The 16,965-nt window shown below is 53.1% G+C and overlaps 1 protein-coding gene across 2 annotated transcripts in view; it reads right to left on the reverse strand.

The window, feature by feature from the left end:
• LHPP (phospholysine phosphohistidine inorganic pyrophosphate phosphatase) overlaps nt 1-16,965 on the reverse strand; it is a 127,763-nt gene that overhangs the window by 25,317 nt on the left and 85,481 nt on the right. The window contains exon 7 of one of the 2 annotated variants that reach the window (XM_028119908.1): nt 13,723-15,330. The exons of the other annotated variant lie outside the window; for it this stretch is intronic. Within the exon in view, the coding sequence (XP_027975709.1) occupies nt 15,318-15,330 (13 nt within the window). The 3' untranslated portion in view covers nt 13,723-15,317. Of the gene's footprint in view, nt 1-13,722; nt 15,331-16,965 lie in introns of those variants that run through there. 2 annotated transcript variants of the gene reach the window in all.

Raw genomic sequence — 16,965 nt, forward strand, 5'->3', positions numbered from 1 at the left:
AAACTGTCTGCCTTCGGCTCAGGTCATGATCTTGGGGTCCCGGGACTGAACCCCACACTGGGCTCCCTGCTCAGTGGGGAGTCTGCTTTTCTCTCTCTTTCTTCCCCTCCCCCAGCTTGTGCTCTATCTCTCTCTCAAATAAATAAATCTTTAAAGAAAATACAAACCACAGACTGAGCGTAAATATTTGCAACACAAATAACTGACAAAGGAGCAGGAGGAGAATGTATTAAGAACTGTTACAAACTACACTCGACTCTTGAACGTGGGGGTTAGGACCTCCCAGCAGTTGGAAATCCATATATAACTTCTGACACCCCTAAAATAGCCCACTGTTGACTGGAAGCCTTACCAATAACATAAAACAGTTGGTTGACTCATTTTGTACGTGTCATACGTGTTATATACTGTATTTATATAATAAAATGATCATGCATATAAGTGAACCCACGCAGTTCAAACCTGTGTTGTTCGAGGGCCAACTGTAATATTTTTTAAAGATTTATTTATTGGTTTGAGAGTGGGGGGAGGGGGAGAGGGAGAGAGAATCCTCTGCAGACTCCACGTGGAGGGAGGAGCCGATGCGGGGCTCGATCTCACGACCCCGAGCTCATGACTTGAGCTGAAACCAAGAGTCAGATGCTCAACTGACTGAGCCACCCAGGCGCCCCGGGGGGTGAACTGTAATTTTAAAAGTGACAAGCATTCCATACTAAAGTGTACGAAGGATATGAGTAAATAATCCACAAAGGGAACCTTGAACCTTCACTGAAACATCTGAAAAAGAGCTCAACCACACGAAAAGTACAGGGAGTGCTGTTTATATTAAAATGAGATATTATTACACATACTCCAGATTTGGAAAAGCTTTTGAAAAACTTAACAGTACCAAGAACTGGCAAGGATGTGGGAAAATAGGGTTCTTTTCCACTGCTGGAGGGGACAGAAATGGGCACATCCACTGTGGAGTGACCGGCAATATCCAATTAGTAAACTGCGAAAGCTGGTTCGCTCCGAGCCAGCTCCCCTGCTTCTGAGTCAGGGCGTGCTAACCTTCCCCGATAGCAGGAATCACTGAAGTTTTGTTGAAAGAAATCAAAGATTCCCGGCTCCAAAGTCAGACGTGCCAGGGCAGACCTGGTAAGATGTATATTTAACCAGCTCTCCACAGTGATGCTATAACCAGGCAAGTGGGGGGAAAATTGTCCCAAAGAAAACCTAGCACATTTGCACAAGAAGGCATGCCAACACCGTTCACCACAGCATGATTTATAATCATGCAAAAATTGGAAACCATCTACACGTCCATCGACGGGACACTGGCATGCGAACTGCAGGACAGCCATACATTGAGATGTTGTAACGCGACTCTGGCCGCGTTCCTGGCCAAGCCTGAAAGGCTCCTTTCCAGAGGCTGGCCAGGCCTCTAAATAAACAGGTCCTATGTGCGATTTTCCCTGTTGCTGCCCTGTCACATGAACGCAACTGAGGGAAACTGGAAGGCGTTCAGGGCTATGATTCTTCTACCTTTCCAGTAGCTGTTTCCATCCAGAGGTGGCAGTGACTCACACTCGCCAGTCCCCTGGTGGTGGCAGTGCTGCCCCGAGTGGGAGGTCCTGCGAAAGGCACGCCAAACCCTGGTGCCGTGAGATGCTCCTAGAGAGAGGGATTCTGGGGGCCCGCTCAGCCAGTGAGGACATGTGTGTACTTAGGATAAGCACGAGGCAGACCTGCCTTAAAGAGGCGGACACCCAACGACAGCATCTGGAAGGCCTTCCGGAGGACGTGTTTCAGCCCCAGGGCCGTCTGCGTTAGCCTAAAGCAGCCAGCTTTCCCCAGATTACTAGCCCAGGAAAGCCCTTTTCCATGGAGTCTCCTTTACTAGAAACCTCTCTGGGCCTCGAAGGGGCACTCCAAGCAGGCTGACATGGGTGTGGCCAAAGATAGATGATGCAAAAAGCTCTTCTTCCAAAGGTCCAAACCACAGCGTGCAAGCCAAGAGTGAGTGCCCACGGAAGGCCGGGCACCGCAGAAGGCTCAGGCAGCCTCTGGAAAGAGCAGCAGGGGCAAAAGACGAATGGCCTAACCCACTGAATCCTGGTGGCATTAGCATTCCCTCAGCCAGCTTCCCTGGCTGAGCCGGTGTGGGGACGTTGATGACCATGACGGTATGGCCTCACCTCAGGGGGCTCACAGCCCGGGGGTGGGTGGGGGAACACACATGCACGAGTCACCACATAGGAGTTAGAAAGCTACTCACAGCATGCAAGGGGCTTTGACAGAGGCCGAGCTGTCTGCGGAGAAGGGAGTCAGGAACAGAGGTGTGTGCAGGCATGTGCACACATGTGGGGTGGGGAGGGGCCTGTCGCCACCTGGCTGTGAGGGAGGCAGCCACGGCACCATGTTGCGAGGTGGGGAAGGCAGGGCCAGGCCAGGCCTCGAAGGCCACCTGGCCTCGTCTGAAGAAGGAGGGATGGGGGGCAGACACAGGCAAGCCTGCCTACCGCCTGCCTCAGGCCCCAGCCTCCCCGGGGGCCCTGGAAGCCGGGGGGGGGGGGGGGGCGGGCAGGCCCTCTGGAGAGTGTCAAGAGTGACAGTTTACAAACCTAATTAACTTTTTCCTTTGGATCAATAAAATCACAGGGTGGGCTCATTCCAGGGCATGTCTTGCTTCAAAGAAAAGGTTAGATGGGGAACAAGGCCGCATAGGTGTGGGCTGAGGATGGACGCGCCCCCTGTGCCCAGGAGGCTGGCGTGGGTCCAGGGGACAGCCCATCTCTGGCTGGCTGGAGCTTGGGGAGCCGCCCTGGCTCTGGTCCTCAGCGCCCAGAACCTGGCGGCCAGGAGCACCTGGTTCATCTCCTGGTTAACCACATTGCTGGGCGGGTTCGCACCTCTCGGGCTCTAAAGTGGGGATGATAATGGCACCTACTTCCTAGTAGTGATTAAATGAGTTGGCATCAGGCCTACCACCAGTGAGTGCTCAATGGGCACTAGTATTAATCTCCCCACCCTCAGAATCCAAGTAATGGTTCCTGCTCTGAATCCTTTAGAGGTTGTTGCATGGATGGCGCAATGCACCCGACAGCTCAGGGAGATCAACAACCTAGTCACCTTGACACAGGCCTGGGTTCAGCAGCCCACCCAGGCACGGGCCAGATGCAGGGGAGGCAGACGCTGGGGAAGGAGGGAGCAGGGACGGCGGGTCTCCCTCGGCAGCATGGACACGGACCACCAGCGCCCCAGGTGGGACCTCGCCCTGGAGCTCTTCCTGGTCCTCCTGCCATCCCTGGCTTGGGTGGTTAGGCAGGCTGTGTGTGCTTATGCAGGAGACCCCTGCACCCTGTGTTTCTGGCAGGGAACCTCGGGGGCAGTATTCGGGGGGGTCTGGGCCAACCGCCGTGGCCCAGGCGTGCCCCCCGAATTCCCTCACTACCTCACACTTCACACTAGCGCTTTCTGTTCTCCTGGGTTCTTAATGGGTTTTTTTCTTTAAATATATTTCTGGGAAAGCTGTATTTTTACTCTTGTCCTGCCAGGTTTTTTTTTTTTTTTTCCCCTTTTAAAATATGTGTGCACTCCATTAGGCAGTAAAATCTCCACATGAAGTCATCCTCGACAGCTAATAATCAAAACCCTGGGTGTTCAGAGAACAAAGCGATTAAGAAAACCAGGCCCGAGTGCTCTGGACCGCAGAGGACTGACCGACGCAGCTGAGATCCATGCTTGCTTTCGGCTCGTGCCCCCGTTTTAGGAACCGCTGATGGCTAACGTCACCACAACACCCAAGGGGCGCGAGCCTCTCGGCGGGCCAGCCGGCCGCCCCCGCCTCCCCCTGCCCCGGCCACCACTCCCGCTCACACACCCACCATGCCACAGGGTGGAACCCGGACTCACTCTTCCACGCACACAAGGCCTTCGGCAGCCAGGGTGTGGAGGAAGAGGACGCAGCCCCTGCACCCCAAGGCAGGCAACACGGGAGGGGTCAGGGACACGGGGCAAGGTGGCCACAAGGGCCAGACCCGCCATCTTCATCTTTTACCCCACAGAGGCCGACCCCTTGATCTTGGAAGTCCAGCCTCCAGAACTGTGGGAAAATAAATGTCTGGTGTTTCAGCCCCGGTCTGTACTGTTTCGTTTCGGCAGCTGGAGCTGACTGATACATGGTGTCTGAGCAGAATGAAGGGAAGGAGGAAACGTTCCTGAGAGAACAGCGACCATTTTGTACAGTGTTCCTCACTGTGTGTGTTTATAACCGGTCTCTTGAGATATGACCCACATACCATACACTTCGCCTACTGAAAGTGGACAACTCAGTGGTTTTGGGTATATTACATATTAATTTTTCTAAATCGTGGTATAATAAATAGAATGTAAAATCTGCCGTTTTAATCATTTTTAAGCGTACGGTTCAGTGGCATTAACTACATTCACGATGCTGTGTCACCATCACCACCAACTCGTTTGAAGACTTCTTCATCACCCCAGACACAAAGTCTGTCCCCAGGCAGCAGTAACATCCCATCCCCTGCCCCCAGCCCCTGGCAACGGCCAGACTTATGTTCTGTCTCCACGAATTTGCCTATTCTGGCTTTCGGACTCTCTCCTAAGTGGAATACAATGTTTGTCCTTTTGCATCTGCCTATTTCACCCGGCATAACGTCTTTCGGGTCCATTCGTGTCGCAGGCTGTGTCAGGACTTCGTGCTGAATGATTTGCCATCATCCAGACGGACCACACTGTGTTTATCCCTTCACCAGCTGATGGACATGTGGGTCGCTTCTACCTCTTGGCGACTGTTGAGGAAGCGTGCTACGGGCACATGTTCAAGTCCCTGCCTGCAATTCCTTCCTCAACATGGTGACGTCTGAGGTTTTCCCATGCTTCACGGGGAAGGACACACGGGGCTGAGGTGCCCTGAGAAGGGCACAGTCAGGAGCACGTTAGTGCCATTAACCTTGATCACTAGGCTAAGGTTCAATCTACCGGATCCTCCACTGTAAACTTCCTATTTTTCCCTTTGTGACTGCTGAGTATTTGGCATGTTAAGGCCATGCAAATATCCTGTTTCTGCTTACACTTCGAGAGGGCTCTGTCTGGAACCTGCCAGGCTGGAGATGTCTAATGATGGGCGAGGGCAGAGATCGGGAGGCTACTAGACGCAGAGGTCTGGGAAGCTGGGTTTAAGGCCTGTGTGGGTCACCTGGGGGGAAAATGGAGAAGGAGAGCAGTGTGCCTAGGCCAAACCCTGAAGCCTGTGACATCTGGAGACCAGCAAGGGGCGGTCGACAGCAGAGAGACCGAAGAAGCGCCATAAGTTACCTCACACTTTGAGGCCATGAGAAAACAGGTGGCCTCAGCCGGTGAAACATGGGAATCTATCCTTAGTTCCTCAAGATAACAGACCCCTGTTTCACACCTCCGCACCTCTGCCCACACACATCCCTCCCCTGCCTTCCGTGCCTTCCCTGCTCCTGTCGCCACACATCCTCCCTCTCATCTTCCGGGGTCCACCTCACATGCTGCACCCCCGGGGCCATCCCAGGCTCACTGGAACGGGGCTCACTCCCATCCCTTGGCCCAGACTCTTCAGGACTCTGGTTGTGCCCTTGGGACAGCACCGATGCCCAGGTCAGTCCCTGTGAATCTGGAGCTTCAGGAGCAGCTCCCTGCCTCTGATTTTCCACAGTCCAGATGTACCAACTCCTTTGCACACAGGACACCTTGTCAAGTTTAAAGCCGATAAACCCCCGTCAGTCCTCCGAGCCAGGCTCTCTGTGTGTGAAGTTCTGGGGACTCACAGAGGCGTGAGGAAGAACCAGTTGCCAGTCACCTGCGCTACCACCAGGCATGTTCACGGACAGGTACAGCACAGTGCCCGCAGGGTTAGCTGAGCTGCAGGCCTGGGGCCCGTGTGCCTGGAGGCCCTGAGGGTAGCTTTCCATTTCCCAGGCCTCGAACATAAACTCAGACCTGCCCAGTCTCAGGGACAGGCAATCACAGTTCGGGAATGTGGAATCTTCTGTGTCCCAGGCGTGGTGTGGGGAAGCTGCCTGGCTCCATCCTGTCTCTGACTAATTGCTGCAAGACTGGCAGCTGGGACCTTTTCACTGTGGGCCTCTAAATATTCCCTCTGACCTGGCGCCTGGGTGGCTCAGTCGGTTAAGTGGCTCGGGCCATGATCCCGGAGTCCTGGGATCAAGCCCCGAATTGGGCTCCCTGCTCAGTGGGGAGTCTGCTTCTCCCTCTCTCCTCCCACTGCTTGTGCTCTCTCTCTAGCTCTCTCTCTGAAATAAATAAAATCTAAATAAATAAATAAATAAATGTTCCCTTCTGACCTAACAATTCCACTTCGGGGTATTTATTTCAAAGAGTCAGGGGCGCCTGGGTGGTGCAGTCAGTTAAGCACTCGTCTGACTCTTGGTTTCAGCTCAGGTCGTGATCTCATGGTCATGAGACTGAGCGTCGCATCAGGCTCCACACTCAGCATGGAGTCTGCTTGAGATTCTCTCTCCCTCTACCTCTGCCCCTCCACATTCGTGCATGCACGCGCACGCTCACTCTCTCTCTCTAAAATAAATAAATCTTAGAAAAAAATTAAAAAATAAACAATCAAATGAGTATACAAAAATATGTTTGTGGTAAAATTCACATAAAGTTTAGACTTTATACAAAATAAACCAATATATGCACCACGGCCGTTCATTAGTTGTGATAAGGGACCACGGAAACCTAAGGTGTTAACCAGAGAAGAAACCGGGTGAAGAGCAGACGGGAACTCACTGCCATCTTGGTAACTTTTCTGGAGCTATGAAATTATTCCAAAATAAAAAGTTTATTTTTAAAAACACACACACATATGTTGGCATGGGAATTTTCACTGCAACACTGTCTAAAATAGGGGAAAGCTCGAAACAGCAACGTCTACCAGTCTGGGAATCGTTAAACAGACAACAGTGTGAGTGTGTCCTACATGCGTGCAGCTGCAAGACGGGGAAGTGGCTCCTTGTGTGTCGACACAGACACTGGGGTATTCTCGTGGGGGAAGCAGGACTACTGAGCTTTATGCGTAGGGTATGATCCCATTAAAGTAAAAAAGTATGCAAATAAAAGAGTCCAGGAGGACAGCCGTCAAACCGTAAGAGAGAGGATTATCTCCGGGAGGCTGACGATGATGAGGTGACAGCACTTGGCAGTGGACGCATTTCTGCGCTATTAGAACAGCGTTTCTTTACATCCTTATGCTGCTTTGTGCCAGTGACCACCACCTCACCATGATATGACTGCAGAAGCCGCCTACCTGGTCTCCCTGCTTCTGTCCTCAGCCCCTCATCTCACCCAACAGAGCAGCAGAGGGACCCCTTTAAAACCCGAAGTCAGACCATCCCTCTCCCTTGCGCAAAACCCTGACACGGGCCATCTCTGCAGAATAAAATCGAAAGCCTTCGGAAGGCCTGCAAGGCCGTGACCCCTCTCCCGCCGGCTGATGCTTCTGCTCCTTCTCTCTGCCGCAGCCACCCTGCTCTGGGCCGTTCCTTCCCCAGCAATCTGCATGGCCCCCACCTTCTCCTCCAAGGCTTTGTTCAAGTCTCACGTGACCCCGTGTGTTAGTGTGGCACCTGCGCCCCATTCATTGTCAGGAGCCTCTCTCGTCTCTTCACCCACGATACGATCCGCTTACTTAGCATCCCTATCACCTGTCATCGTCCATGCGGTCCTCGAGGCAGGACTGACGTCTCTCACATGCCCAGCAAGTGGCCGGCCCATGAGCACAGGTTAAAGGAGTGAATGGCTCAGTGTAAAAACACCATAAAAACACTGCCACTGAAGAGTTCTTCGATCTCACTGATGAGCTGGCCTCTGTCGCCAGTGACAAGGTTCAGACCTTGGCATATTATTTGGCAAGTTTCTTGAATGGACGTGAATAAATGTAGTCTTTTCCTTACATATTATTTTAAGATGTTATTTATTTAGTATTTGAGAGGAAAAGAGACAGCGTGCATGTGGGGGGAGGGGCAGAGGAGGAGGGAGAGGGAGAAAGCATCTGAAGCAGACTCCACACTGAGCATGGAGCCCGATGCAGGGCTCGAGCCCATGACCTCGAGATCATGACCTGAGCGGAAACCAAGAGTCAGACACTCGACTGACTAAGCCACCCAAGCACCCCTACATATTTTTTTTTAAGTAGGCTCCACACCCAGCATGGAGCCCAACGTGGGGCTCGAACTCACAACCTTGCGATCAAGACCTGAACTGAGATCAAGAGTTGGATACTTAACCAACTGAGCCACCCAGGTGCCCCGTTTCCTTACATATTTTTATCCAATCTTCAAAAATGGCTGCTCATTCCTTAAAAAGTTTAACATGAAGTCACCCTATGACCCAGAAATTCCACAGCTAGTCATACATCCAAGACAATTAAAAATACATGTCCACCAAAAATGTGTACACAAATGTTCACAGCAGCATTCTACACAAGAGCTGAAAACTGGAAACCCAAGTGTCCATCAGCTGATGAACGGGTATGTCAGATGCGGTCTCGACCGACATACGATGGAACATTACTCCGCCATAAGAAGGAGTGAAGTGAGGAAGCTCACTTGCTGTGAGGAACACCTCAAAGTGGGAAAGCTAATCTACTGGTGGGAAATCAGCACAGTAGGTACCTGGGGAGGGGAGAGGACTGCTGACCAGGAAGGGGCGGGAGAGAACCTTCTGGGGCCTGGAGCATTACACAGATGGGTCCGGGTGGTGGCTGTACACAGGTGTACAGATTCATCAAGCTGTACATTCCAGAATTATGCATTTTACTGTACGTTATAAATATCTAAAAAAAAAGAGAAAACTCACTGTTGACAGTCATTACCCAAAAACATCATGCGCCCTGGGTCTTTCCCTTCACAGCACTCATCCCATCTGATGTGATGGCACCTGTCTCCCTTCTAGACCCTGCGCTCCCTGAAGGCAGCGAACCCCCAGCTGGGCTGCCAGGCGCAGCGAACCACCCGGCAAATACTTCTTAGCAAACGAGTCACATGTGACAAACTGTTTTCAGGCTGTCATGCCCTCCACATCCTGTTGGCTTTGGAAACCCTGGCTCTTTCAGCTCTGCCTTCAGACAGAGCATGACCAAGCTCAGCACTGGCCCGACCCGGGACAGCTGCAGAGAATCAGCTTGATGGCCGTCCCACTGGGGCCACCGTGCTGTGTAGCTGGTGACACACTGAAGGGGGCCGAGAGGCCTCGTACCTACATCTGCACATCCCCAAATGCCTGACCCAAAGCTGTCAAGAGAAAAGAAGTCCCAATCTTTGCAGGAGCCGAAGGCTCCCAGCTGCCCAGCCCCACAGTCCCACGCCCAGGCGAAGCCGAGAGCAGCTCCCTGCGGGTGCGGGACAGAAGGCAGGACAGACACGCTCCTAGTCGCAGGGGTTGCTGACCAGGGCTGGAAGGAGCCTCACCCAGGCTCCGTGTGTGGAGGGGCACTCAGAGCCCCAAAACAGAGGCTGGCCCTGTGCTGGCCCACTATGGGCCAGTTTCTCATGAAGCAGAGGTGACTCCCCTACGCCCACAGCCGGGTGATGAGGGATGGTGCTGGCGTGGTGGTTACCAGCACAAGCTCGTTACAGACCACCGGGGTGCGAATCAGTGTCCCCAGGTACTTGCTGTCACTTCATTTTCCTGTGCCTCAGCTTCCCGGGGGGAAAGGTCACTACCAGCAGGACGACGGTGTCAAGTTTAAATGAGACTGGTGTGTCCCCCCAGTCCCCATGGGCCTGTGATGAAGAACAATGCCAGACACAGGACTCCCACTGCCAGGCTCACACCCAGGAGAAATGCATCTCAGGTGCGCCACCCCGTACGTAGGAATGTTCCGCTACGCTGGTCCTAATGGCCCCACATACCTGCATCCACATCCTAGAGACGTGGCAGAAACGGCGCAGCATTGAGCAAGGCAGGACCTGGCCCACAGGAAGCTGCAGGCACTGTGGGGACCGTGCCAAAAGCAGTCAGCCCCGGCAGAGGTGGGGGCAACGGGCTGGAGGGTCCAGAGGAGGGGGCTGCCAGGTGCACACCCTTGGGGACTCTGAGACCAGGGCGGAAGCCCCAGCTCTGAGGTTCTGGAGTCCCAAGGAACTCCCCCTTCCCCTCCCCTGCACTCCTCATTGTGGGACCCCCCTCACTAGACAGGGAGCTCTGTAGGCCGGGTTAAGGGCGTGTGGCCAGCACCCACAGAAACGGGGCGCCTGACCTGGGGAGGTAGGGTGCTGCTTCTGGGCAAAGTGGGGCCACCTGGGGAAATCCAGTGGAAACCACTTAGGTGGCCGGGATGAACAGCCTCCAGGCATGGCTGTTCGCCCTCAGACCCCTGGCCTCGGCTGCCCACCCACCTCTCAGCCTAACAGCCTCACGGAGACCTGGCCAAATTTCTGTTGGGATTCCACTCGCTCTGCACAAAAGACCCCAAAAGCTAGAGGTGTGCCAGTGCTTCCTGAGGGGGTGGGAGCAAACCCTGGTGGGTGAGCATCTGCCGACGGCTGTGTCAACACTTCGCCAAGGCTGATTTCAGGCTGCCGACTCGGTACTGCTGAAGAGTGGAGAAGAGATGTGCAAGCTGGCCCCAGCTCGCTCCGCGGACCGAAATTCCCCTTACACGTGTCCCCTGAGCCAAAAGGCTTCGTGTCAACATTGGGAAGCCCAGAGGAAAGTGGGCAGAAACCCAGCAGTGGTGGCCAGCACCCACGGCCTCCCAGCTTCGTGCCCCTGGGGGGCAAGGACAACCCCTTCTGAGAGTGGGTCTCCCTGGGGACCCAGCGAGGCCAAGCAGCCTCTGAGCATGGGGAGGGGATATGATGCCATGGCGCCCAGCCTCCAGGACCCCCCCCGCCAAGGGAGTAACTGGAGAAGGTGCCACTCGCTGGCCCAGCCGGGCTGGGGAATCACTGGGCTCGAGCACCTGTCCTGGAGCCTCGCTTGCCAAGATGCCTGAGTGTGGCATTGACAACCCCCACAACAAACACAGCACAGAGGCTGAGCCCAGCTCTGCAGGCCCCCCAGGGACCAGGCTGCCCGTGCAGGGCCAACCTCCCTAGACGTCCCCCGAGGACGGCAGGGGCGCTCACTGTCCACTCTGGTGCTTTTGTTTTGTTGCCTTTCTGAAGGCATCAGGGCCAATTTTCTCCTTCACACACAAGCAGGGAAGGGCAGCCGTGATCTTCCAACCCGGCTCAGGCCAACGGGAACACGATGCGTGGCTGGAGCAGCGAGCAGGTGGCCACGTTCCAGGCTCTGGGCGCCAGTGTCTTCAGCTGCCTCCCGGTGACCTCAAGCAAGGTCAAATGCTGCCCAGGTCTCCCGCTGCATGCCGGGACGACGGGAGCTGTGCTCCTATCCCCCCACTGACAAAACTGGAATGGGCCAAGAACTGATCCCAGAAAACCACCTTGCAATTCTTGGGTGGCCACACGGCCTCACTTCCTCATCAGGCTTTGGGGCACAGGGCCCTCTCCCAGTGACCACTCCAAAGGACACAGGGTTCCACATAGACTCTGGGCTGGAGGCTATCAATTTAAAAATAGTGCCCTTCTTAAAAATAGGTGCAAAATCTGGAAACACAGCTCGCCGGGTCCTGCTCCCCACAAACTAAACCGTCACCCTATGCATAAACACACTTTCATAGAGAAAGGCCAGCGAGATCTTGGGGACGGTGGCCTGCACAGCGAGCCAGCAGGCACCTGTGTTTTTGTCAATTTCCAGGAAAGGACGCGCAGGAGGCCAGTCCTGGCTTCTGCAAGTAGCTAAAGAACCAGCGAGCAGACAAAACCGTCCATCTCAACCAAAAAAGATTTCCAAGGGAGGAAAAAAGACCTCCTCAAACATGCTCTCAGCTGGCTGCTGCTGCTATGGGAAGGGGGGGTTCGCCCAGCAAAGACCTCTGAGAATCTCAGGTGGGCCCGGTGTGACCTCTGCAGGATGCGTGGGGCGGCCCACACCACCGGGCGTTTCTCCCACGCCAGCAGGTGGCTCCCCATCGAACCCAACCCTGACACTGTCTACCTGGTGACAGCCTCAGATCCCCCAGGTCAAGGGATCACCCCCCCACCCCGACGCCAATCACAGCCCAGACTGTCACTGTGCTTCTGACCTACCAGCTACAACTCAAGCTTCCCGCGCCCCTCTCCTCGGCTTCAGTTCATTTGCTGGAGCAGCTCACAGAACTGAGAAACATTTCCTTATGCATACCAGTTTATTATAAAGAGTGTTATAAAGGCTGCGGGACAAGGTCCAGGGCAAGGGGTAAAGAGCTGTCCCGCCCTCTCCAAGCACGTCCCTCTTCTGGTACCTCCACGGCTACACCAACCCAGAAGCTCCTGGAAGCCCATCCTTCTGGGTTTCTAGGGAGTTTTCTTTACGTAGGCATGACTGCTGAAATCCTTGGCCTCGGCCATGGTAGTCAGTCTCCTTCTCCTCTCCCCCAGGGGGTTGGTGGGTGAGGCACCAAGTACCAACATGGCAACCAGTCCCATCCTTAAGAGGTTTCCAAAAGTCATCTCATTAACAAAAACTCAGAGGTGGTTGAAAGGGGTTTGTTATGAATGAGACACGTTTAAAGCTCTCACCACTGAGGGGATTCCAAAGGTTTTAGGAGCTCTGTGCCAGAAATGAAGATGAGGACCAAATCTATATTTCTTATTATAAATCACAGTATCACAGAGCCTAACACGAGATATGTGGGGGGGAGGACATCACTGCTGAATGGAGACACACAGGATCCTGTGACAGCCCCACTTCACTCCTGCCTCCTGGCTTCTTGCTGGCTGGGAAGACAGGCCAGGTCTGGCGCAGGTGAGACCCACCACCAGCCATCTGGGCCAGGGACGCGCTCGTGTCTGAGAAGTGCAGGGCAAAGCCCCAGCAGCAAACTAGGCAGAGCTCTGTCCCCCTCTGCTCCCCAGAACCAGAGCTGTTGTCAGATGACCGTCTGGTGGCTCAGCATACCCTACGAGCTCTCTGGGAATGGCTAGCAGAAGACCTTAACTTTGCTCATGTGGTTTCCTTTTTTAAAATGTAACTTCTTCCATCATAAAATAATAATAATAATAATAATAATAATAATATAATCAGGACACGTGTTTAGAACTTACAAGGCAGAGAAAAAACATTACCCATAATTCCACAGCACAGTCCGCTGCCCACCCTCCCCCGCATCACACCGCAAGCGCCCCCTCCTCATCTGTCTCCCACGGAGGAACCAGACAGACAGACAGACGACAGGTGGATCCGGTCCCCCAACTTAGCCACCTGAGTGTCTGGGTAGGTTGTCTTCCAGAGTCTTTCCCCACAAGCATGCTCATTCCAGAATTAGCGTCACTCTTAAACAGTTCATCATCAGCCCCTGGCACTTCCGATGACATCACAGGCATTTTTCTGGTGGCTACACACAAAGGGAGCCCCCTCCTTGTTCCACTGCTTTTTCAGTAAACCGTTTATCTTACAGTAATGGTAGATTCACACGCAGCTGTGAGAAATCTACTAAGCCCAGATTTACCCTGTGTCCCTCAACGGTAGTCTCTTGCAAAGCTACAGGAGAGCATCAAAACCAAAATACTGACACCCTTATATTCAAAACACAGGTTCCAGTCCCTAGTACTAGGGCCCCTCGTGCTTTTTGTAGCCACGTCCCCTCCCCTCTCCCGACACCCGCTCCCTAATCCCTGCCAACCAACGGTCTGGTTTCCATCACCATAATTTTATCATTTTAAAACTGATTTTATCATTTTGAAAATGTTATATACTCAGGGTCAGATAGTATATAACCTTTGGGGACAGGCATTTTTCACTGGAGATTTTATCCAGTGCATCAACTGTGTGTTTCTCTTCTTTGCCAAACAATATTCCACGGAATGGGTATACAGTGAAACTCTCCCCCCCACTGAAGAACATCTGAATCGCTTCCAGTTTCAGGCTTGGAGAAAAACTGCTATGAACATCCACGTACAGGCTTTCGTGTGAATTTATGAGTTTTCATTTTTCTGTGAGCAATGCCCGGGAGTACCACTGCTGAGTCCTATGATAGTTGCACGTTTAGATTTTTTAAGAAACTGCCGAACTGTTTTCTGAGCGGCCGTACCATTTCACATTCCCACCAGCAAGGCCAGAGCCGTCCAGATTCTCAGCATCCCTAGCAGCCTGTGCTCTTGTGACTGTCTTTTTATTTTAGCCCTTCTGAGAAGCGAGTAGTGATACCTCGTGTGTGGTTTTAATCTGCATCTCCCTAATGACTAACAATGCTGAACATCTTTTTATGTGCTTATTTGCTATCTGTGTATATCATCTTTGGTGAAACGTCTGTTCATTCTCTTCAGCCCGTTTTTTTCTCCTCTGCATAACCTCTGTCTCTATCTTCATGTTCACAGATTGTTCCCTCTGTCCCCTCACTTTTGAGTTTATTTCGGCTATTGTATTTTTCAGTTCCACAATTGTCATTCGGCTCTTCTTTGGATCCTCTATGTCTTTGCCGAGACTTTCTTTATCATTTGTTTCAAGCATTCTTGTAATAGAGGCTTTAAAATCTCTGTCCTAACATCTGTGTCATCTCAGTGCTGGAGTCTATTGGTTGTCCCTCCTCATTCAAGTTGAGATTTTCTTGGTTCTTGGCACGATAACGATTTTGTACTGAAACCTGGACATTTGGGGTATTATGGTACAAGACTCTAGATATTATTTAAACCTTCCCTTTTAGTTGGTTTTTGGACACACCTCTGGCAGGTGAAGGGGGTTAGAGCTGCCACACTACTACCAGGGAGGATAGAAGTCCAGGTTCCCCGCTTGTCCTCTGCTGACACTGAGGTGGGGGAGGGGCTCTTCTCACTGCTGGTCGAGGGTGGGAGTTCCACCCTGGTTGGGAGGAGCAGAAATGCTTCATAACTGCTTTCCGTACGGGAAGGAGGAGGGGGCGAGATGGCCTCATTACCACTGGATGGGGGATCTCTGTGTGGTCTCCACCGCTAGCCCAGCAGAGGGGCTCTCCTTACCTCCTGGCTCCTGGCGCCCTACTTGGCCTTCTCTGATACTGCCCCTCCCCAGTGGTGGGGGCTCATGACAGCTTTATGAAGGTGGAAGTTCTGGCTCCACATTCAGCCCTGGCTGGCACGGACGGAGACGGACCACAGCTTTGCTGTGGTATCTGGCTGGCATAGAGGGTTATTGTCTACGAGTCTGCGGTCTTGCTAGGCTGCCTGTTTCCTGGTCTGTAGGCTTTGTGGGGCTTTTCCGTCTGTGTCCACTGATGCTTCCAGCGTCCGGCCTCTTCAACTTCAAGTCTGGGATCTAGGACATAAAAAGACAACCCAGGGAGTTCACTGCTGTGTCATTTCTCGGGTCCCAACATCACTAGCCTGTGTGCCTTCTTCTCTCCACCTTCCAGAGTCTTATGTTTGTTTTATACCCAACGTCCAGGGTTTTTAGTGATATTTAGCTGGAGGAATCAGAAAGGGTACTTCTACTCCATCTTACCGAAAGCAGAAGTTTCCACAAATGCTCTTCACGGTTGGGAGCTTTCCTCTTGCAACCAGAGTGAGTCTTGGGTGAAGAAGTAGCGGGTGTCTGACAGAGGACCTCTCTAGCTCCCTGCAAAGTGTTTGCTTTGCAGAAGAAGTTGGAGAGCTACCAAGGTTCCTGAGGAAGGCGCTGGGCTCCAGCCCCCTCCACAGCCAGGCCAGGCCATGCTCCAGTGCTCCTTCCTGTGACCGCCCCTTCCTCATCTCTGGGCCTGACGGGGACAGCACGACATGTGCCCCGTGAGTGTAAACACCAAACACCCACCAGAAGGTCCACTCTTCGTCTTGGCTAATTCTGCCTTTATTCTACTGGAGGAAAACGTGGAGCCACGGGGTTCCTTGTGCCAGGCCAACGAAAGGGGTATTTTTAGATTTCCTTCTCCCACAGCTAAGCGTCGGCAATCTGGTCTTTTCCCTGTAGCCCATATCGAAAACGCAGATGAGCCTATTTCAAAGCTGACAAGTACATTCTGTAAAACTGTACATGAAACAGAATCTCAACTGTGTTTGAAAAATACTAAAGGGGGGGCGCTGGGAGAAAACATTCCAAAATGATAATCGATGTTACTGATAGATCACAAAAGGATTTCTACATAATTATTGTTTATAATTTCCAAACTTTCCATATGAACATACCATGTTTATAAAATTAAAAATCAAAATTTGAAACCAAAACCAGTCATCTCCCCTCCAAAAAAGGCAAACTAGGACTGTCGGGAGCTATCGCAGGCTGCTTGTCTCCTCTAGACCTGAGCTCACTCCTCAACACTACAAGCTGTGGTCAAGGCAGGACCGTGATGGCGTTGCACGTGATACAGCCCAGACCCAGGACCTGGAAAGTGGAACTACGCCTCTTCCCTGGGTGCCGAAGCTGCCATCTCGCCGCCGCCCCCGCCCCCGGGCCTTCCAGCGTCCGTGGCGCATCAGGGGGCAACACCGCTGCTGGGAGTCACTCTGCAGATGCCACTGAAGATGGACCCCATGGAATCTACTCTGGGGGCTACAGAGTCAGGGGTGTGCACCCCGTGCAGGAGCTCTCAGGCTCCACAGTAGACAGCACCACCGAAGGACCAAGAGTGCGGTAAAATGCAGCACTTCCAAGAATCAACCCCCCCGCCCCTTACCACGGCCTCCCCCAGACTCGCCCGAAGAAGCCCCCTTGGATGTAGACAAAAGAAATGCTCGTTGTCCTGTGTGTGAGACAGCTCCATGGCAAGATGGCCTGCAGCCCGGGCAGGCTAGAGCCCACACGGGCATCTTCCGTGGCAGATTACATCCTTGGCCCCACCACCACACCCCCTCTGCGGCCCTGGTGGGTGGCCTCCATTTCAGGATGCAGTGAGGGTTGGGGCCTCCCTGGAAGGTTCTGGGCCCTGGGGAAACCAGATGGCCCCCCTGGCTGGAA

The sequence above is a fragment of the Eumetopias jubatus genome, unplaced genomic scaffold (genome assembly GCF_037043125.1).
Source record: "Eumetopias jubatus isolate StellerSeaLion01/CBP00866 unplaced genomic scaffold, mEumJub1_p1.0 scaffold_17, whole genome shotgun sequence".
In the NCBI taxonomy this organism is placed as follows: domain Eukaryota; kingdom Metazoa; phylum Chordata; class Mammalia; order Carnivora; family Otariidae; genus Eumetopias; species Eumetopias jubatus.